At 41.4% G+C, this 23,381-nt stretch overlaps 1 protein-coding gene across 1 annotated transcript in view; it reads right to left on the bottom strand.

Annotated features, from left to right (window-relative positions):
* LOC132901478 (aldehyde dehydrogenase family 3 member A2-like) overlaps window positions 1-22,967 on the bottom strand; it is a 37,335-nt gene extending 14,368 nt beyond the window's left edge. The window contains exons 1-2 of the mRNA XM_060943900.1: window positions 22,869-22,967; window positions 7,048-7,243 (exon numbers count right to left, since the gene is read on the bottom strand). Coding sequence (XP_060799883.1) covers window positions 7,048-7,240 — 193 coding nt within the window. The 5' untranslated portion in view covers window positions 7,241-7,243; window positions 22,869-22,967. The remainder of the gene's footprint in view (window positions 1-7,047; window positions 7,244-22,868) is intronic.
* Window positions 22,968-23,381: the final 414 nt, after the last annotated feature.

Genomic DNA, 23,381 nt, shown 5'->3' with positions numbered 1-23,381 from the left:
TCAATAAGCTAATTAAGGTCTGGAACCTTGGTAAAAGTTTCCTGAGAACTCAAATGTATTAGGGTGCCCAAACTTTCGCATGGTGTTCCTTTTCTTTTTTCACTCTCCGATTGTACAAAACAAAAATGATACACAAATCTTGCAGAAAACGCTGAAAATAAATGTCTCGTCTTTACCTTTATGCCTTTTGGTGATCGGTTCATCTTCTGCTCACTTAACTACTCACAGTAACAGACATTTTCAGTAAGGGTGCCCAAACTTTTGCATGCCACTGTATCTAGCTAGCTAGCTAGGCTAGCTTTCTCTCAGGCCTTGTGTGGCTGCTTAGTGGAGAATGTTGACTCTTTTACCCAGAGACAGTTTTCCATAACTATTTCTTTTTTAACCTAGCCTACCAGATTTAATATTATCCTTTTACTGTGGCAGTTAGGGCGACACAGTAGTGCAGTGATTAGCACTGTCGCCATTTAGCAAGAAGGTTCTGGGTTTGAACCTCACGGTTGACAGGGGCCTTTCTGTGTGGAGTTTGCATGTTCTCCCCGTGTCCATGTGGGTTTCCTCCGGGTGCTCCTGTTTCCCCCACAGCCTAAAAACATGCAGATTACAGGCCTGTGAAATGGGAAAAAGTAAAATCCGAGGACAACTTACACTGTGTATGTGTGATCATGCTAAGGCTATCATGCTAAATGCATTTACACGACGATCAGCACAAGTTATAACACTAATAAACGTTTAGTAAAAGGCATCATGCATGATCAACAGACAAATATGAAAACAAGATATAAATACCTGGTAATCTATAATTTGACAGCTTTAATTTCACCAGTTCTGCACGTTTCTTTCCCTGCACATGATCGACCGAGCATGTTCTTCCTCCCAATCCGTATTTTACATCCTGATGGCATAACGTGCAGTACGCCTTGCCTGGTTCCTTGATCTTTCAGATGTGTTCATGAAGATATTCGTTTCCGACTTTAAATTCCAGCCACCGCCAATTCCACGGATTCTTGATACCGTTTCCTTGTCTACTTTTTTCACATCGTCATTATCGCCATCCTCCTTCTGTACAATGTCTCTCTGCGACACAGACATACCGAAAAAATCTTTTATCATCACTTAATCGCAAGCTATATTGTCAACACGTGTTTGAAAAGAGCAACCCGAAAATGAGAAGAAAGAAATGGCGCAGTGTCGTAAAACGGTCTACGATGTCATATATATAACTTGTACGATGTCATAAAATACAGAGACACCTGGTGTTAGATTTTCATCCAGTAAACAACGTACTCGTCGGTGATCACGGTCCCCAACCATTAGCAGAGTACCCCCACGCCCTACTTTTTTTTTTTTTGCAAAAATACACGATTTACAAAAATGGTATTTTTGCGATAGAATCCGTGGAATTCCGCGAATCCGTGGATTTTTCACAGCCCTGAGATTAGGTAAAATACCCAGCTACAGGGTTCGCACAAGCCAGTGTATGCTTAACGCCGGTCCTGAGCCCAGACAGATTGGGGAGGGTTGCGTCAGGAAGAGCACCTGATGTAAAACTTATGGCAAATCAAATATGTGGAACAGATCCGCTGTGCAGGGGCGGACTTACCATTAGGCAAACCAAGGCGGTTGCCTAGGGCCCCCAAAATTTGGGGGCCCCTAACAGTCAGCCCCATCATGGTAAACACCAAACAATACATATGTAATCTTAATTTGTCTCTGATATTAAGTAGTCAACGATATAAATGGAAAAACACACCAAAATAGCATCAGAATATCGAATTCATGTGTATATAGTATTTGTCCCAGCACACACACACACACACCCTGGTTGTTTTACATTGGACTAGTCCATGATCTGACGACGTAGACAGGTGCGCGACGGAAATTCAAACCAAAGCAGAGGGAACTGTAAATAAGATGAAGCGCAGTTATGAGAGTGGTTGCGCTAAACGAAAAAAAAGGGCACAAAGCAAAAAGAATGCAGCTGCACTTCTGAAACTAACTACATTTTTCAAATCGCCTGAGTCTGCTACAGCCTCAACCTCCGCTGTTGACTCTGTTGAGGAATGAGTTGTTTTGTTATAATGCTGTGTTGATTATTGTAGTTTGCGTTCCATACCTCTGCACACCACCTTTCTATGAAGACTTTGGAGAAGCCAGCAACAAGTAGGACTTTCTTTCTCATATGATTATGATGAACAGTGGACATTTGGAGATTAAGGACTTTTCAGTAATGTACTGGCTGCAACCTTTAAAAACTCATACCTCTCTCTTTCTCAACCCCCCCCCCCCCCCCCCCCCCCCGCGCGCGCGCGCGCACACACACACACAAACACTCTCTCTCTCTCTCTCTCTCTCACACCCACCCACCCACCTACACCCCATTATGGAATGGTGATGGAATACATGAACAATGGAATTTTGAAGATTAAGGACATTTCAATAATGTACTGGCTGCATCCTTTACAAACTCACAATCCCTCTGTATCTGTCTCTCAACCACTGTCACTAAATGGCTCTCTCTCTCACTCACTCCCTCTCACACACACACACACACACACAATCTCTCTCTCTCTCGTACATTTATCTTGGCATCAGTCTTATCCCATTGAAATGTAGAGGTTTCGATAGAGTAATATCCATTTGTGTTGTAGTTCTGTAACAGTAAGATCATTTTGTATCTCTGGTAATGTGTATCTGGTAATATGGATCCATTTGTGTTCTACTTCTGATAAGAATAAGATCATTTTATATCTGGTAATATGTATCTGTGGAGTAAAAATAATAATTGGATTTCAGATATCCTTGTTTTATTAAAATATGGAGATTGGCTCTTAAAATTAGCTCTCTCTCTCTCTACTGTCTCTTCTTCTGTTGTTTGCCTTGCCGCTCTCTCTCTTTCTGGTTTGATCTGAGCAATAAACACTGTCAGAATTCTGGCAAATGCTGGAGTAATCTCAAACCTGTTTCACTGTGGAGCTTATTTGGGGCACATTATTAGTGGCAGTTTGCTATCTTTTTTTCTGAATTTACAGCAAGGAGATATGACATGTGCCTATTGAGGTTTTTCACCCACGTGACCAAGTCATGTGATGCTGCCATTTTGGACGTCACGGCTCGAATCAGTTTGAATGCGAGGAAGGCGACAAACGAAAAACATAAAAGAAAAACGAGTGAGATGCAGAAAACACCTTCACTATCCAGCGACGTAGGGCATTTACAGGGCGAGCAGAGGGAGAGGTATTTGCAAAAATTGAGGTTAGCAGGCTTAGAGAACGACGTTTACCTGCTTCCACCAGGATTGTTCACTGACAGCTAAGGTTTGTTCACATTTTCATTTACTTTCGGTCCTCAGGATAAACAAAATGTTATTAAATGTCATTGAAATAACTTCTTAGTCTGTTGAGACATGGCCCGTTATAAGTTTTTCCTTTACTGTATTTACTAGTTTACTGAGCTAGCGCGCTCCGGGGCAGGCTGGCGCTAGCTCCGGGGCAGGCTGGCGCTAGCTCAGTAAACTAGTAAATCCAGTAAAGGAAAAACTTGAGACTGAAAGGTTTTAACAGTCATCCAAATGACTGAACGTAAACGTTGCTACAGTAACATACTAGGTACTATGTTGACATTAGCTAGCTTGACGTTCAAAATGGCGGACACCGGGGCGTCACGTGACCCTGTGACGTCAGGTGAAAAACCTCAGTAGGGATGACCATTATTCTGTATGTGTGTTTCAAGACTGACTTTTGAGGGCCCCATGTCTGTATTTCGCCTAGGGCCCCAAAATGGCTAGAACCACCCCTGCCGCTGTGGTGACTCCTAACAGGAGCAGCCAAAAGAAGAAGAAGAAGAATTTAATGGAGCAGTGGTACACAGTATTTTACTATCAAAAAAACTTTAGCTGTGCTGTCCATTTTGTCTCTGTACCAATGTTACTGTGGAGAGGTGTGAACTGTTTGCCTAGCAGGTGGCTCACACCCTCCCCTTTCCCAGTGCCCTGTTCAACAGCAGCAAAACACAGAGTCAGGATACTCTACACAAAAGGTCACCGGGTCAATTCCCTGGACCAGTAGGAATGGCTGAAGTGCCCTTGAGCAAGGCACCTAATCCCCAACTGCTCCCCAGGCTGCTCTGGGTATGTTGTACATCGGTCTGGATAACAGTGTCTGTTAAATGCCTAGAATGTAATGTAATGTCTGCACACGTAACCCAAGTGTCCTTCCTGCACTAATCTTATAACAGACTTTCGGCGATAAAATAATTCATTTGTTAATACTTGAAAATGCATTATTAAAGGGGAACTGAAGGCAAATATTTTCATCATCAAAATTCTATTTCTCTCATTTTATTAAATATAGAAATGCATTTCTGATAGCTCTTTTGTCGCTGCTATAGCAAGTTCTGAGTGTTTGAAATATGCTCTGTAATATATCAGTCCATATGCCAAAGCAATGGCCGTAAACGAGATTCGTTGAGACCTGTGCGAGACATCGTAGGACGGAAGTAAAACATACAGCGGAAATCAAAGTGACCGACATCTGCCAACGCTGTCAAAAGATGCGCGCGCCCTCCTTCGATTGCTGACGTAATCAAGCCAGAAGTTTTCCCTGTGTCCAAAATCGCTCCCTACTCACTGTATAGGACACTATATAGTAGGGACGCCATTTTGTAGTGCTGTCTGAAACCTCAGGGTGTATTCAGACCAGGATAGTTCGATAGTTCACTTGCTTTGGTCCGAACCAAATGTTTTTTTATTTTTTCATTTTGGTGCGGTTCGCTTTCACACTGTACATTTTAGTAAGCGGACCAAAATCTGTCAACAAAGCCACGCGCCCTGAGGTCGTTCAGCTATTGGTCAGAGACGACACGTGCACAAAGCGTTAAGTTCAAAAGTAGTCATGGAGGCTTTCCGTGCTGTTATTCTTTTTAATGTCATCAAAGCTATATGTTTTTTCCAGTTTTTACTGTTTTCACAATTGTGCGATTACTATGCTGTTGTACAAGTAATTTATCAACGACGACAACAAAGGGCAAGGCGGCTACGGAGGATAGCGCTGATGAGCGCACATCATGTTGTGACAGTTCTGGCTCTTCACGCAAGACGGAGGAGGTATGTGTCGGGATATTCGCCTTATCCATCGTAATAGATGAATTTCTTTTTTGCGTCGCTAGTACCGCCACTTTTTGAAAGAATGTCCCTGATTTTAATGTAGGTCTGACGGAGTTTCTTCACTTTTAGCCGACATTGTTCTGGGGAGCACGTGAACCCCTTCTCCTTCATTTTCTCACTGAATACAGCAAACACGTCGGCATTTTTGTGTGTTCTCTCCAAAAGCTCAGATATGTGGACATCTGCCCATATATCCACAAGGGTACGCGTTTCTTCCTCGGCCCACGTTTGCCCCCTACTCATTTTTTGTACTCTGTAGTCTAGCCTGCCACTGGTCTGAATGACTGAACGACTGTTGTAAGGTTCCCTTGACAACCGAAACAGTGTTTGCACTTTGCGGTGGAGTGTCAAGACTCTGTTTCCCATAATGCTCGACAAACGACGGAAGCTCCCGAGGTACAAAAAAGCAAAACTGTCAGATTAGGTCCGGTCTGCTTTCACACCTCCAAAAGATCCACACCAGGGTTCCTTTGGTCTGGACCGAGTCCGACCTTGCAGCTCGGTCTCGGTCCGCTTGTTTGGTCCGGACCAGAGTTCGGTGGTTTGTATTCAGACCAACCCAAAAGGTCCGGACCAAGGGAAATTTGGTTCGTTTGGTCCGGACCAAACAACGTAGGTGTGAATACGCCCTTAGTGAGGATTATGTGAGAAATGCACTTAGTATAATATGTATTTATCACAAAAATGCATGCATGTATTTATTATTTTGAAAACCCACCAGCCGCCTGATCTGGCACGTTTTAACTGTGCGACAGTAATGACATAAATACCAGCGCAACGGACTCGTCCTTATCCTGTCGTCTTTCCAACTCATCTCTACTCCACGTTGGTTCAAAGTCGTATGGAATAATCTCCATCACTGATGAAGCTGGCAAATCTCGAAATGAATCTAAATTGGAACGATATGGCGATCTGGCCGCTGTGTAAACAGTTTTCAAAATGGCGGTGCTGACACTTCACATTTGAAGTCTCGCACAAGTCTCGTGAAGATCGCGGGGATAAGCAACGCCTCCCGTGGACCATTCAAACTACATTCAACATGGCTAAAAACCGAAAAGGCCAATAAGTCTCATTCTCATCTCATTATCTGTAGCCGCTTTATCCTGTTCTACAGGGTCGCAGGCAAGCTGGAGCCTATCCCAGCTGACTACGGGCGAAAGGCGGGGTACACCCTGGACAAATCGCCAGGTCATCACAGGGCTGACACATAGACACAGACAACCATTCACACTCACATTCACACCTACGCTCAATTTAGAGTCACCAGTTAACCTAACCTGCATGTCTTTGGACTGTGGGGGAAACCGGAGCACCCGGAGGAAACCCACGCGGACACGGGGAGAACATGCAAACTCCACACAGAAAGGCCCTTGCTGGCCACGGGGCTCCAACACGGACCTTCTTGCTGTGAGGCAACACCACTAACCACTACACCACCGTGCTGCCCAGGCCGATAAGTATAATATAATATGCCGGTACGAGTCACGATATAAGATTAATAAAACCGAAAACGTAATTGAATAACATGCTAATTAAGAAATAAAGCAAGTTTAAAAATGACTTCAGTTCCCCTTTAAAGATGTATTGTTAATGACTAAAAATGCTCAGTCAGTTGATTTCTATTCCATTCCGGCTAGTATCACTCTGACTGAGCAGGAAGTAAGGAATGGGCAAAACCTTACAGTCCTGCATCACCAGGCTGGAGCTTTTTATGTTTGTTTATTTACGTAAATCAGGAGCTTATCATTACTTTGACACTGATAGTGTAACAATAAAGGTCTGTGCGTATTTAATTATCTGACTTATCACAGACCTTGACCTGAAATCTTAATGACACACATTGTTCCATGACTCCTTGATAACACGTGATGCATAAAGCTCACCAGAGGATATTCGGAGGTCACAGCCTTTATCAATATAACAGGGACCCCCCAGCGTGACTGGTGTGAGGTGGCGTGCAGCTGCTTCCATCACCAGTTTCCCCACTGTGCTGTTTCCTGTGTGGAAGATGTGATCGAAACGCTGCTTCAGCAACTCCTGGGTTTCAGGAACTCCTCCAGTCACCACATGGTACATCTCCTTAAAGCATTAACGCACATTTTAGTTGAAATCAATCAATTTGGGCAATCTTTTTTCACTTTATGTAGTTCTGCTGTCTATGTACAGTACCAGCCAAAAGTTTGTACATCCCTACTCATTCATAGGTTTTTCTGTAGTTTGACTATTATTTTCTACATTATACTGAAGACATCAAAATGATGAAATAACATGTGGAGCATGTATGGAATTATGGAGTAAACAAAAAGTTTCATATTTTAGATTCTTCAAAGTAGCCCCGTATACCTTGATGACGCTTTGCACATTATTGGCATTATCTTAACCAGTTTCATGAGGGAGTCACCTGGAACGCTTTTCAATTACTATAACAGGTGCCTCATCAAAAGGTAATTAGTGCAATTTCTTGCCTTCTTAATGTGTTTGAGATCAAACAGTAAATAGTAAATAATAAAAATACAGTAAATAGTCCTATTCCACAACTGTAGTAATCCATATGATGTCAAGAACCGCTCAACTAAGTAAAGAGAAACAACATCCATCATTACTTTAAGACATCAAGTGACTTAATTAATAACAAGAAGACAGTCGTCTATATCCCCCACCCTATATACCAAGTTTCAAGATATTATTTGTCACATTTTTCAAGTTGTGCTGCAGGAAACCAACCCTACCTCTTTACACTGACCTCAGCATCCCATAGCATAAACCACCGGAATTCTGGTCCAGGTGAGCTAAAAATCAAAATTTCTCACATTTCTTAGTATCAAAAGGCACGTATACATTATTTAATCAACACATATACCAACTTTCAAGACCGTACCACTCATAGTTTTCAAGTTCTGCTCCGGAAACAAAACCTACCCCAAGACTAACCTGAGAGACTAAGTCTGAAACTGTTTCCATGGAAACATGAAAAATTAAAATTTCTCAAATTTCTTTGTATGAAAAGGCACATCTACATCACCTTGTTAACGTGTATACCAAGTTTCAAATCCGTATCATGAATAGTTTTGGATATATGCTCCGGAAATGAACATTGCTCTTAGAAACTAAGTCAAAATCTATTTTTTATGTAAAATTTTGAAAAAATACTTTTTTTCAAAAATCCAAATTGGCAAAAGGCACCAGTTCACATGTTACTTGATACGTATACAAAGTTTCATGAAGATATCTTCAGTAGTTTTAAAGATATGGCCCGGAAACGAAAATGTGACCAGACGGATGGACAGTCGGAATCCGTTTCTATATCCCCTGCCAAACTTCGTTCGGGCAGGGGATAGTCAAAGTCAAAGTCCTTCCCGCACCATTCATGGCGCATTTGGTGGCGCCGATCTCCGTTTCCGTAGCCCTTGGCCTCTCGCCTATATTACATAGCTAGGGTTACAGTGGGGGGCTAGTCCTCTGGTAACCGCGAGAGTTTGACTCCTCACTCGCATCTGTATTGCAGCGTGCCTTGCCAGATGGCAGTAGGCATCATTTTTACGATGGTCTTTGGTATGACCCGACCGTGAGTAGAACTTGTGATCTCCCGATCGAGAGGCGGACACACTAGCCACTAGGCCACTCGCCGGTGGTGGGCAGGGGAAAAAATAAAGAAAAACTTTGAATTAAAAGGTGTGTTCAAACTTTCGACTGGTACTGTATGCAGTATTCTGTATTACTAGTAATTCTGCATTATTATTATTTTCAGTAGTATGTATTCTTGGAAGCATATTATGTCTCACAGCACTGAACAGTTATTCCACGAAATTGAGTCGTACATGATTTGATAGCCGACAAGGCTCGCAGCATCAAGTTGGCCATTAGCCAGGTACGATGAGATTGAGTGGAATAAGTGTTTTATTCCATCCACATTGACTGGATTTTGAGAAACAGAGCATTTTTATTTTCATTATCTGTAAATGTGATAAATAAAATCTTTATACAAAACATCCGACAAAATCATTTCTGCTTAGAACGTAAACAAATCGGCAAAATTACAGTAGAAATTTGGATAAAATGCTATAATAATAATTCTTGGAAAAAGAAAGATATGTTCTTACCATCAAATACTTTCATTCCATATTTTGCTGCTTTTTTGTATTTTGGGGGATTTTGTTTTCGAGTAGAGTTTTTATTTCGTCCTCGGTTGGTTCAGCAACACGTGCTGCCATTTTGTTTTTCTCCACTCACGGGATATGAGCTGATATCTTAGTAGTAGAGTAGCCAATCAGAGCGCACAACTGCTCATATCCAGTGAATGTGGATAGAATATACATAAATATACATTTGGGTCCAAAAGTCTGAGCGCACACTGGAAATATGGGATTTTCTTTTTTTCTCTTCTATTGAAGCACGTGTTCATATGACGTTCTGATAGATTTGATCAAAAATGGATCATAAGGTTTTGTAATGAACTTGTGGAGTCGACGCCAGCTTGAATGCACACAGTCATTAAAGGGAAAAAATGGGATGTACCACATACTAAAAGACTCTGAAATTCATATAAATAGTTCAAAGATTCTACATTTAATTCAAGCTGTTGTCAGTAATATAATCTGGAATGAAAACTATTATATTCAATCAGAAAAGAACGCAAAATAAGAGCATTATCACTAGAGGGCAGACTTTTAGACCCCACTGTAGATTAGATTCCAGTAATGTTGTTGACATGGAGGTAGTAATAACAGTGTATAAGTTTTTATCGGATCCAAGTACATGCGCAGGCGCTCCATGACCTTGGCAGTGTGAGAGCTGAACTCTGATGGCTTCACCACTGCTGCATTACCTATAGAAAAGATGATACAGAAAGCAAGACGACAGGAAAAATACACTACTGTGTATAAACCCCATTTCCAGAAAAGTTGGGATATTTTCCAAAATGCAATAAAAAAATCTGTGATTTGTTAATTCACATGAATCTTTATTTAAAGATTTTTAAATAAAGAAAAGATTTTCAAAAAAAGAAAAGATTTTCAGTAGTTTTACCAACCAACTTAATTGTATTTTGTAAATATAAACAAAGTTAGAATTTGATGCCTGCAACACACTCAGAAAACAAAGTTGGCACAGAGGCGTTATTACCATTGTGTTACATCACCTTTCCTTTTAATAACACTTTTTAATCATATGAGATCTGACGATACTAATTGTTGCAGTTTTACAAGTGGAATTTTTGTCCATTTTTGCTTGAGACAAGACTTTAGCTGTTCAACAGTCCGTGGTTGCCATTGTCTGATTCTCCTCTTCATGATGCACCATACATTCTCAATAGGAGACAGATCTGGACCGGCAGCAGGCCAGTCAAGCACACTCACTCGGTCTACGAATCCACGCTGTTGTAGCCCGTACAGAATGAGGCCTGGTATTGTCCTGCTCAAATAAGCATGGATGTCCTTGATGGCAACATATGTCTCTTGCCGCTTTTCCACTACAAACGCGGCTGAGCCGTGCCGTGCTGAGTTGGGCTGAGTCGAGCTGAGCGGGGCTGTTGGAGTTGCATTTCGACTACAACCGTGCTGAACCGTGCTGGCTGGAAGTGGGTGGACACATTGGGTGGAGTTAGCGAAAGTGGGTGGACGTCACGTGATGTCGTTAAGCGGCGCAAACAGTGACATCAGTGATCTTTTAAGCGGTAGTCTCACAGCCCGGATAGTAAACAATAAACATGGAGGACATGATGTCGTTAGTGTTGCTGGTCTTGGTGCTGTGGCTTGTTGTCACCGACAACGCCAACAGATACTGGCAAGAGCGTATAGATGAGGTGCATAAGGCTTCAGAAATTCTCGTAATTCGTAATTCTCCTTCTTCGTGCTCGCGGGGCGTGTGAGGACACTCCTCCTCACCAATCAGTGCACAGGGGAGTGTCTGCTCACGCCCCCAGCCTCACTCAGCTCGGTTTGGCTTGCTTCAGCCCCACTCCAAAACCGTGCGAGTTTTGGGGGCTAAGCAGGGCTGAAGCGAGCTGAGTCGTGCTGTTTTAAGGTAGTCGAAACGCGAGCCGTGTCGGGCTGAAGTGAGCTGAAGCGAGCTGAAGTGAGCTGAAAAAGGGTAGTGGAAAAGGGCCATCTGTAAAATCCCAATATATCAATGGTACCTTCACACACATGCAACCCACCCATGCTGTGGGCACTGATACACCCCCATACCATCACAGATACTGGCTTTGCGCCTTTTTCCATCATTTACAGGCGTAAAATACCAAAAAATGAAAAGGACCTGAAGCAAAAGTTTGGGCACCTGGCATGGTCAGTACTTACCGGTAGTAACACCCCCTTTGGCAAGTATAGTGGTGCTTGAAAGTTTGTGAACCCTTTAGAATTTTCTATATTTCTGCATAAATATGACCTAAAACAACATCAGATTTTCACACAAGTCCAAAAAGTAGATAAAGAGAACCCACTTAAACAAATGATCCAATATTACATATCTGTGAGTGGCAAAAGTATGTGAACCTCTAGGATTAGCAGTTAATTTGAAGGTGAAATTAGAGTCAGGTGTTTTCAATCAATGGGATGACAATCAGGTGTGAGTGGGCACCCTGTTTTATTTAAAGAACAGGGATCTATCAAAGTCTGATCTTCACAACACATGTTTCTGGAGGTGTATCATGCCATGAACAAAGGAGATTTCTGAGGACCTCAGAAAAAGCGTTGTTGATGCTCATCAGGCTGGAAAAGGTTACAAAACCATCTCTAAAGAGTTTGGACTCCACCAATCCACAGTCAGACAGATTGTGTACAAATGGAGGAAATTCAGGACCATTGTTACCCTCCCCAGAAGTGGTCGACCAACAAAGATCACTCCAAGATGAAATAGTCGGCGAGGTCACAAAGGACCCCAGGGTAACTTCTAAGCAACTGAAGGCCTCTCTCACATTGGCTAATGTTAATGTTCATGAGTCCACCATCAGGAAAACACTGAACAACAATGGTGTGCATGGCAGGGTTGCAAGGAGAAAGTCACTGCTCTCCAAAAAGAATATTGCTGCTCATCTGCAGTTTGCTAAAGATCACGTGGACAAGCCAGAAGGCTATTGGAAAAATGTTTTGTGGACGGATGAGACCAAAATAGAACTTTTTGGTTTAAATGAGAAGCATTATGTTTGGAGAAAGGAAAACACTGCATTCCAGCATAAGAACCTTATCCCATCTGTGAAACATGGTGGTGGTAGTATCATGGTTTGGGCCTGTTTTGCTGCATCTGGTCCAGGACGGCTTGCCATCATTGATGGAACAATGAATTCTGAATTATAGAAAAGAATTCTAAAGGAAAATGTCAGGACATCTGTCCATGAACTGAATCTCAAGAGAAGGTGGGTCATGCAGCAAGACAACGACCCTAAGCACACAAGTCGTTCTACCAAAGAATGGTTAAAGAAGAATAAAGTCAATGTTTTGGAATGGCCAAGTCAAAGTCCTGACCTTAATCCACTTGAAATGCTGTGGAAGGACCTGAAGCGAGCAGTTCATGTGAGGAAACCCATCAACATCCCAGAGTTGAAGCTGTTCTGTATGGAGGAATGGGCTAAAATTCCTCCAAGCCGGTGTGCAGGACTGATCAACAGTTACAGGAAACATTTAGGCTACATCCACACGACAACGGCAACGAGATGTTATTTAAAAATATATCGCGTCCAAATGGGCAACGATCAGTAAAATATCAGGTCCATATGGCAACGCAACGCTTGCTGAAAACGATGCAATACACATGCCACACCTCTAGGGGCGCTGTAAGACGGTCCCTTCGGAGACACCAGAACAATAGAAGAAGTAAGGACGCATGTGCATAAACTATTATGCGTGAGACTTCATATTAGCCACAAAGTCAGGAAAATCTGTTCGTAAAATTACATTATAATGACCAAATACAATGAAAAGTATTTTTCCAGTCTCACCTGTGAAAGGTAATCCCATGTGATCTCGTTTGGACGGCAAACCTGTTGGTACAGTTAAACGCAGCTAATCTTTATTCTCCGCTTTGACCTATCCAATATGGCGGCGAGGATGACGTATGATTCTACGCGGAAGGCGGCGTCTTTAATGGTCCGGAATAAATTGAATGCTACACGTTGATGGAATTAATTTGTTGTTTCTCACCTGTGAAAGGTAATCCCATGTGATCTCGTTTGGACGGTAAACCTGTTGGTACAGTTAAACGCAGCACATGAATCTTTATTCTCCGCTTTGACCCATCCAATAAGGCGGCGAGGATGACGTATGATTCTACGCGGAAGGCGGCGTCTTTAATGGTCCGGAATAAATTGAATGATACACGTTGATGGATTAATTTGCTCTTTTATGCCCTTTTTGAGGAATGTATTGTAGGACTTAAATCCACATCTGAAGAGGTGAGATCGCTCCTTTTTTTTCCCTATTTTTGCTGGCGGGATTGACTCTGCCCTAAGGGCAGAGTCTCTCTCTCTCTCTCTCTCTCTCTCACTTTGCACCATTACACAATAAATATTCACAGTGAAAATATTTTGTAAGCGCGCTTCATGAACCAAGTTATAGGATTTGTTGACAACTCGCATCGAGTTCGTTACACTTCTACCCGGCGTGAAGCACTGACAGTCATGTGGTTGTGACGTCATCGTAAACAAATCCGTTCTACTCATCCAGACGACTTCACAACGGCAACGTTGCCAGATCTTTCCACTCTGGAACCCGTTCTCAAAGATTGCGTTTTGGGCACCCAAAACGCCGGTGCCGTGTAGATGCCAGGCCTAAACGATAAGCAACTGTATCGGAGTCACCTGAATCCGTTGCCATGTGGACAGGGCCTTAGTTGAAGTTATTGCTGCACAAGGGGGTCACACCAGATACTGAAAGCAAAGGTTCACATACTTTTGCCACTCACAGATATGTAATATTGGATCATTTTCCTCAATAAATAAATGACCAAGTATAATATTTTTGTCTCATTTGTCTAACTGGGTTCTCTTTATCTACTTTTAGGACTTGTGCAAAAATCTGATGATGTTTTAGGTCATATTTATGCAGAAATATAGAAAATTCTAAAGGATTCATAAAGCACCACTGTATCACAGCTTGTAAACACTTTTTGTAGCCAGCTAATAATCTTTCAGTTCTTACCTGGGGGATTTTCAGACATTCGTCCTTGCAAAAGGCTTCCAGTTCTACAAGTTTCTTGGGCTGTCTTGCATGCACTGCTCTTTTGAGATCTATCCACAGATTTTCAATGACGTTTAGGTCAGGGGACTGTGAGGGCCCGGGCAAAACCTTCAGCTTGTGGCTTGTAGGACCCATCCTCTTTTTAACTTCAACTTTTTTTTTTTTTACAGATGGTGTGATGTTTGCTTCCAGAGTTTGCTGGTATTTATTCGAATCCATGCTTCCCTCGACCATTGAAATGTGCCCTGTGCCACTGGCTGCAACACAACCCCAAAGCATGATCGATCCACACCCATGCTTCAGAGTTGGAGAGGTGTTCTTTTCCTGGAATTTGGCATCCTTTTTTTTCTCCAAACATACCTTTGCACATTGTGGCCAAAAAGTTCTTTTTTTGATTTCATCAGTCCACAGGACTTGTTTCCAAAATGCATCAGGCTTATTTAGATGTTCATTTGCAAACTTCAGACACTGAATTTTGTCGCTCGGACACAGGAAAGGTTTTCTTCTGAGGACTCTTCCATGAAGGTCATATTTGTTCAGGTGTCGCTGCATAGTAGAACAGTGCACCACCACTCCAGGGTCTGCTCAATCTTTCTGAAGGTGTTTTGCAGTCAAACAAGGGTTTTTATTTGCCTTTCTAGCAATCCAATGAGCAGTTCTTTCAGAAAGTTTTCTTCATCTTCCAGACCTCACCTTGATCTCCACTGTTTCTGTTAACTGCCATTTCTTAATAACATTACAATCTGAGGAAACAGCTACCTGAAAACACTTTGCTACGTTCTTGTAGCCTTCTCCTGCTTTGTGAGCATCAATTATTTTATTATTCAGAATGCGAGGGAGTTGCTTAGAGGAGCCCATGGCAGTTGATTTTAGGGACACATTTGAGGAGTCAGAGAATTTATACAGCTTTGAAATCTGCATCATCTGGCCTTTCCTAATGAAGAATTTGAACAAGCCACAGCTCAATAAGCTAATTAAGGTCTGGAACCTTAGTAAAAGTTACCTGAGAACTCAAATGTATTAGGGTGCCCAAACTTTCGCATGGCGTTCCTTTTCTTTTTTCACTCTCCAATTGCATGGATTAAAGCAAAAAAAATCATCTGACTGAAAAAAAAAAAGCTCCATGTCGTTGGCCCCTACCACGCCAGCGATGCGTCAAATTTTAAACGCCGTGTTGTCCATTATCCCCTCGGCCCCTACTTATAGTACATTTACATAATTTTAACAATGACTAAAGCTAAGGCAAGACTTTACCATTGTCATTACACTGTAAAATAAGAATAGTTGAGAATACTTGAAATTTCAAGGCAACCGTCTGCATTAAGAATTTTATGTTTTGCCAACGATGTGCCCATGATAATCCAAACTATGATAAAACTGTTATCTTTATTAAGAATTCTTAATTAAGTCAATTTTCAATTCCTCATTCTGCCAACATAGATTTCTCTTTTTGCTGAACAGTGGCATTCACAGTAGTGCAAAAAGGCAATCATAATTTTTTGGGGGCTTTTTTCACCTCTATTTGGATAGGACAGCGTAGAGACAGGAAATGAGCGGGAGAGAGATCGGGAAATGACCTCAAGTCGGAATTGAACCTAGGTCCTTGGATTTATAGTACGGCGCCTAATCCACCTGAGCCACGATGCCTCCAAGGTTATCATAATTTATCATTAAACTATACATGCCTTTTTTCATTGTTCTACACAATTACAAAACTTCAATATTGAAATAAAGTTTTTAAAACCCACGTCATGGGTATGGCTCAGGTGGATAAGGCACCATACCATAAATCCGGGGACCCGGGTTCGATTCCGACCCGTGGTCATTTCCCGATCCCTCCCCGTCTCTCTCTCCTGCTCATTTCCTGTCTCTACACTGTCCTATCTAAATAAAGGTGAAAAAAGCCCCCCAAAAAAGTCTGATAACCTCAATTGCCTTTTTGTACTACTGTGAATGCCACTGTTCAGCAAAAAGAGAAATCTATGTTGGCAGAATGAGGAATTGAAAATTGACTTAATTAAGAATTCTTAATAAAGATAACAGTTTTATCATAGTTTGGATTATCATGGGCACATCATTGGCAAAACATAAAATTCTTAATGCAGACGGTTGCCTTGAAATTTCAAGTATTCTCAACTATTCTTTTTTTACAGTGTACTGGCTATAAATGATGAAACATCAAGTTTTCAGCACAAAGTGCAAATTTATTTCAACAATACTTTAGTAATGCACAACAGTGGTTAAGAGAAAAGTGCAGTCGAAATTGAACCATGCTTTCAAAAGAGTGGAACAGAAAGAAAAATAAGAAAATCTGTTGACATAAAACCAGGAAACAAGAAAAGTAAAGTGAAAGTTCACTTTTTCTGATTCTTTGCAGTGAAGCCAAAGGCATCTAGTTTTTTGCCATTGCTTCCATAGACTTTTTTTTATGGCAAACTACACAAAAGCGCACACCTGCCATTTTCATCTTTTTGCACCATGAACTAAATGGCTTGCCATTATCGCCCATTTCATTTCGCCAAGCCCATCTCCACTTATTCTTTACCGTTTTGTTGATGTCCGACACATCTGTGCCTTCATTTAAAAGAAGCATGTCCATGCTGGCAAAACCGAAAGTAATTTGACGCACTCTAGTGATGGAAATCAAAGGGCCTATGTCCGGTGAAATATGGCCTTATACACAGTACTCGAGTTGAGGGGGGATGTGGGGGGAGGCATCCCCCTTCTGAAATAAAAATCTCAAATCATCCCCCTTATAAAACGGCCATCCCCCATCCAGCGCTCGAAACTAATGGTGTCCCGATGTCCCGGGGACCATAAAAAATGTCATCGGGACACAAAATTATCATATCTGGGACAATCCCGGGACAATGGAAAAAAATAGATCTAGAAAAAAAGTCCTACATTAATATCATTTACAAAGCCGTAACACATACACAGACATTCACCTAATTTGTCAATTTTAATTTTAAAACGTTAACAGCGAAAAATACATAGTAGCTACACTTTCGATGCACCTGCATCCGTAGGCTACAGAGCAGCGCATTCTGTTCGAGAATCTTCGGCCGGTGTCCGCATTATATGGACTTGGAATGGAATTGCTACCGCACACGCTGCGCCGACTCTTGCCAGAACAAAAATGCTTAAGTGGTTGAAGCGGACCGACCGCGGGGAAGAAACTGAAAGCCCAGACATAACGTCTCCGGGACCTTCAGGATCCAAAGTGTCATCGCCTGGTCTGCAGGCAACGCTAGCAACTGAATGAACTTAATGAACACTGTTAGACACGTTATAAAATACAACAGGAATGATGTGGATGATATTGACGGAAGATACCGTTCAACAGAATAAGTGAGTTTTCTTGGTGTCTTTCTAGTTCAGAAAGTTTAGTCAGTCAGCAGCACAACTAGGCTCGGACCTGCCACTATGCTGATGTTGCTAACATTTGCACCCACGTTTCGGCAGCGAAAGTTCATAAAATGGATAACGGAAAGTTCATAAAAATGGATAACAGTAATGGTGAAAATTATAAGTTGGCCTTATAAGTGCCAACAGATATTCAATGTATAAGTAGATGAAATGAACATAAAAGGGGTCTTATTTTCAACTAAAGTGTACTGCAGATGTAGGGAGTTGAAACATTTTCTGAATGAGCTAGTTGGCCCCTTTAAATAAACGGGTATCTATTCATACAGTGAGATCGCCAAAGTTTAATAAACTGAAAATGCAATAACTGTAATTTTGAAGTAGATGATGTATAAGACATGTGTCGCTTGTGTCTTGTGCCTTATTGTAAAAATGATATAAAGGGTTCAAAATCGTATAGTTACAAATATAATAGTAACTTCATATGATAATATTAACCACTGGTTATTTCAGAGAGGAAAAAAATGGGGACACTATTGCTTCCATTCGGGACAATACAACACAGAATTCGGGACCACTGGGGGACACAAAGAAAAAAAGTTAATTTCGAGCCCTGCCCCCATCACATCCCTTGTGCCATTTTACCAATTAATGTGGAAATTAGCCTACTATTATTTTAACAAATATTACTACCATTTCAACATTAGAGGCTTTGCGCAGTGATAGCCTACATGTAGCCGGATAAAAAAGACGCATATTTATTTATTCGGTTGCACTTCTTATTCACACCTATGCTGAGGTTTCAGTCACTGAAAACAGCTACTTTCGCAAACTCTGGGCAGAGTGGAGATTTCTGAAAACTCCATCTTCAGACACGCGTGTAAATGGGGAAAACGAAGCGGCAGTGGGCGAGAGGGCGCGCGCGAATATAATGAGTCATAGGTGTGAATCTTTCACCGAATGCCAATTGTCCCGGTTCTTCATGAAATCGCACGCGCACGCACAAATCCATTAGGTTAACTTTCAAATAACTGTTCTTGTGCACTTGCGACACCGGAGCCACTTTCCTGAATTTTGAGCTTCGGAGTATTCGCTTCTTTATCTATTTAATCAATGAATTTATTTGTCACATACATTAAATTACTAATGTAAACCATTAGTAGCCTATTTAAGCAATAGCTGTTTTCTCCACTGTTTTCCGACCTTTTGTGCTTAGTGAATGAGACACTTCATTACACTCCACTGACCGACTTCCAATTCCGGACTTTTTTGAAAATGTAAAATATAGGCCTACGAGATGTTTTTTTTTGGGACTTAATTCACGTTGGTCCTTCACAATTAATTTTTGAGACTGACGAGGCACTAAATACTGTGGAATTATTTTCTCCTTACTATGAAGTTTGGCATCTTAAACAAGTGTCGGGAAATCTTGCAGCCCGACTCTGCAGCCTCCAATGTTTAAGCGAACTGCTGAAACCATAATGTTTAAAGATTAAATCGTAGGCTAATCAAACCAAAGAAAAACACAGCCTTTCCAGAACGTTGTCTGCCGAAGCCTGTTTAACCTACAAAAGGCTTAATAGCAAAGGTCTTGCTGCGGCTTCAACTTTTTCACCTGATCACCTTTCAATAGGCAAATATCATTATTACTACTACTACAAAAGGCCTAGTATTAGTAGTAGACAAGTAACCTAGTTGCCTAGTAGTAGGACAGCCAAATAGTTTCATCAGTGGCCTACGCCGAGCCTCCCCGGGACTAGACAGTAGCGTAGGCTGTATTTATTTATTTAGGCCTATCTAGCGCAACAACTTATTCCTTACATATACTCAAACATAGCACAAGAAAGGGTTCAACAACAGGCAATCACAGCAGCTTGGTGAAGTTCTAAATCACATTGGTGTCAGACCTATGGGCCAACCCCCCCCCTCCCTTTTTTTTTTTCCTCGGATCTGTATCAGTCTCATTATTGACCTTTAGCGCTCCCAGTTGACGGAAATCCGTCATAGCGACGGAAAACTTTAATCCATGCAATTGTACAAAACAAAAAATAATACACAAATCTTGCAGAAAACGCTGAAAAGAAATGTCTCGTCTTTACCTTTATGCCTTCTGGTGATCAGTTCATCTTCTGCTCACTTAACTACTCACAGTAACAGACATTTTCAGCAAGGGTGCCCAAACATTTGCATGCCACTGTACTTTTAATGATACCAATGGCCTGTGACAGTTTCTTAGTAACATGAAGACAGTGATAGGTCCACCGCAGACCACTGTCCAGAACAACTCCTAAGTACTGTACTTTTAAGTGTCCACTTGCTCAAGTTCAGTGTCTGCTAGCATGAGGTGTAAGTGGCTCTTTATGGCCTTGGCCCTAGGTGACCCTACTAGCATGGCTTTACACTTAGACAGATTCAATGAAAGCTTGTTTGCAGTGAACCACTGCACAAGTCTAACAGAGTCTTGCTGAATGGTCTGTTTGATTGTCTGGATGTTGCAATCTGAAAAGTAAATAATGGTATCATCTGCATACATTGCCACCTTGCATGCCTGGATACAGTTTGGTAGATCATTAATATATAAAATGAAAAGAATTGGACCAAGAATTTATCCCTGTGGTACACCGCAAGTTACAATTGATGTTGTAGATAAAACAGAGTTCAGGCATGTGAATTGTAATCTTTCAGTCAGGTAAGTCTTTAACCATTTACAGGCTAAGTCATTCACGCCATAGGCTCTGAGTTTAAGCAACATTATATCGTGGTCGAGCGTATCAAGAGCTCTAGATAAATCACAAAAAACCGCACCAGTTTGTTGTTGTATGTCAATAAACTGAATCCAGTCTTCGACTACCAAGTGAAGAGCAGATTCACAGGAATGAAGCTTCCTGAAACTGGACTGGAATTGTGTAAGGAGCTGGTTTTGGTTCAGATATTCATACAGCTGATTATGAAACGCTTTTTCTCATATTTTGGACACGCCTGGCAGTATAGACACAGGACGGTAGTTTCCGGGGTTTGGTTTGTCTCCCTTTTTATACATGGGGATGATTTGGGCAGATTTCCACTTAGTTGGGAATATTCCCGAGCTCAAAGATTTGTTTAGCAGCTTAGCATAAGAATTTGCACTCCCACTTTCAGCAGCTTGTTGTCAATGTTATCAAACCCCGTCGCCTTCTTAGCTTTAAGTTTTGTCAGTTGGTCCGTGACAAATTCAACAGTGACTGGAGTAAAGGTGAAAGTGCTGGTGACTTTCTTAACAAACTGAACAGGAGTAAAGGGAGAAGCAGCTACAGACAGTGACCTGTACAGGTCTTCTATGACTTTGTGGAAAAACTGGTTGAAAGTGTTTGCTATCCCCTCCTTATCATTAATGGTCTGTCCCTCATGCTCAAGGTAAGTGACAGTGTTTGATGTCTTGTTTGGTATTAACTTCCTTATGGCCTTCCATACCCCAGCCTGTCCCTCTTCAGCCCCTTGGACTACTGTTTGAACAGCATGTTGTTTTTTAGCTTGTCGGCAGAGGTAGTTTACTCTATTTTTCATTGTCTTGTAGTCATTCACGTCACTCTGACTACCTAGGCTTTTGGCTTGTTTGTACATTTGATCTCTTAGAGCAACAAGCTGACGCATGTCATTGGTATGTAATATTGGTATTACATACATTGGTATGTAATTGTGGAACGGTGTCGATAACTATGCACAAAGGTGTCGATAATAGTGGAAACAGTGTCGGTAACTGTGGACAAAGGTGTCGATGATTGTGGAACAGTGTCGATAACTGGACAAAGGTGTCGATAATTGTGGAACGGTGTCGATAACTGTGGACAAAGGTGTCAGAAATTGTGGAACGGTGTCGATAACTGTGGACAAAGGTGTTGATAACTGTGCACAAAGGTGTCGAAAATTGTGGAATGGTGTCGATAACTGTGGACAAAGGTGTCGATAATTGTCGAACGGTGTCGATAGCTGGACAAAGGTGTTGATAATTGCGGAATGGTGTCGATAACTGGACAAAGGTGTCAGTAATTGTGGAACGGTGTCGATAACTGTGGACAAAGGTGTCGAAAATTGTGGAACGGTGTCGATAACTGGACAAAGGTGTCGATAATTGTGGGATGGTGTCGATAACTGTGGACAAAGGTGTTGAAAATTGTGGAACGGTGTCGATAACTGTGGACAAAGGTGTCGATAATTGTGGAACAGTGTCGATAAATGTGCACAAAGGTGTCAATAATTGTGGAATGGTGTCGATAACTGGACAAAGGTGTCGATAACTGTGGAACGATGTCGATAACTGGACAAAGGTGTCAATAATTGTGGAACGGTGTTGATAACTGTGGACAAAGGTGTCGAAAATTGTGGAACGGTGTCGATAACTGTGGACAAAGGTGTCAAAAATTGTGGAACAGTGTCGATAACTGGACAAAGGTGTCGATAATTGTGGAACAGTGTTGATAACTGTGGAATGGTGTCAAAAATTGTGGAATGGTGTTGATAACTGTGGACAAAGGTGTCGATAATTGTAGAACGGTGTCGATAACTGTGGACAAAGGTGACGATAAATGTGGAACAGTGTTGATAACTGTGCACAAAGGTGTCGATAATTATGGGACTGTGTCGATAACTGTGGACAAAGGTGTCGATAATTGATAACTGTGCACAAAGGTGTTGATAATTATGGAACGGTGTCAATAACTGTGGACAAAGGTGTCGATAATTGTGGAACGGTGTCAATAACTGTGGACAAAGGTATCGATAATTGTGGAACGGTGTGGATAACTGTGGACAAAGGTGTCGATATTTGTGGAACAGTGTCGATAATTGTGGAACAGTGTCAATAACTGTGGACAAACATGTCAATAATTGTGGAACGATGTCACGTGATCTGATACACTAAGTAATCGGGAATGAACTATTTTTTCCCCAGTGGAAGTTTGAGTAATTATTCATGCACAATTTACGTACTGAAAGTCTTTTCTACTTTTGCAACGGCCTAAAGATCGTTAAGGTGTCGATAATTGTAGCCGCCGCTCTAGTTCACAGTCATCAGTGAAAGTCAGTGCTGTTGAACTAGATTTATAGATTCGTGTGCAGATAATTAACTTAATATCCCGAGCAGAAATGACTTAAAACTCGTACAATAAACTGTACAAGTTAGCTCCATTTACCTTAATGAGCAATAACAGAATAAACTTCTCCTAATTCCAGTGTGGGGTTTAATCCCTCAGTGTTAGTGTTCTCTAGCCCTGATGATCACACTGAGCTCATCCTCCAGCAGTGCTGAGCTGCTGCGACTTCTTCACTGTTCAACACCAGGTAAAGAATGTGCTCACATTCACCACAGCGCCATCTGCTGGTTCATCATACTACAGCAAGAGTTCCACACAGCTGGAAAACTATCATCTCCAAACACTTACTTACTTACTTACTTATTTAAAAAAGTGAAATTGTTTGTTTGTTTGTTTGTTTGTTTGTTTGTTTTGATGATTGATTGTTTGCTTTAAAAATCCATAATTTAAATGACACCATTTCATTATATTGTACATTACACACTAAAAATCATTAAATACATTTGATTGGACAATTCTGATTCATTTGTTGATTATTTTTCTTATTTATAATAGCATATAGTTTCAGGCTTTCAGATAACTTGTGAATTTTCAATTAAAATGACTGAGAGC

The sequence above is a fragment of the Neoarius graeffei genome, chromosome 17 (assembly GCF_027579695.1).
Source record: "Neoarius graeffei isolate fNeoGra1 chromosome 17, fNeoGra1.pri, whole genome shotgun sequence".
In the NCBI taxonomy this organism is placed as follows: Eukaryota; Metazoa; Chordata; class Actinopteri; order Siluriformes; family Ariidae; genus Neoarius; species Neoarius graeffei.
Note: the sequence above shows the minus strand (reverse complement) of the source record. Positions and strands in the feature narration are given on the sequence as shown.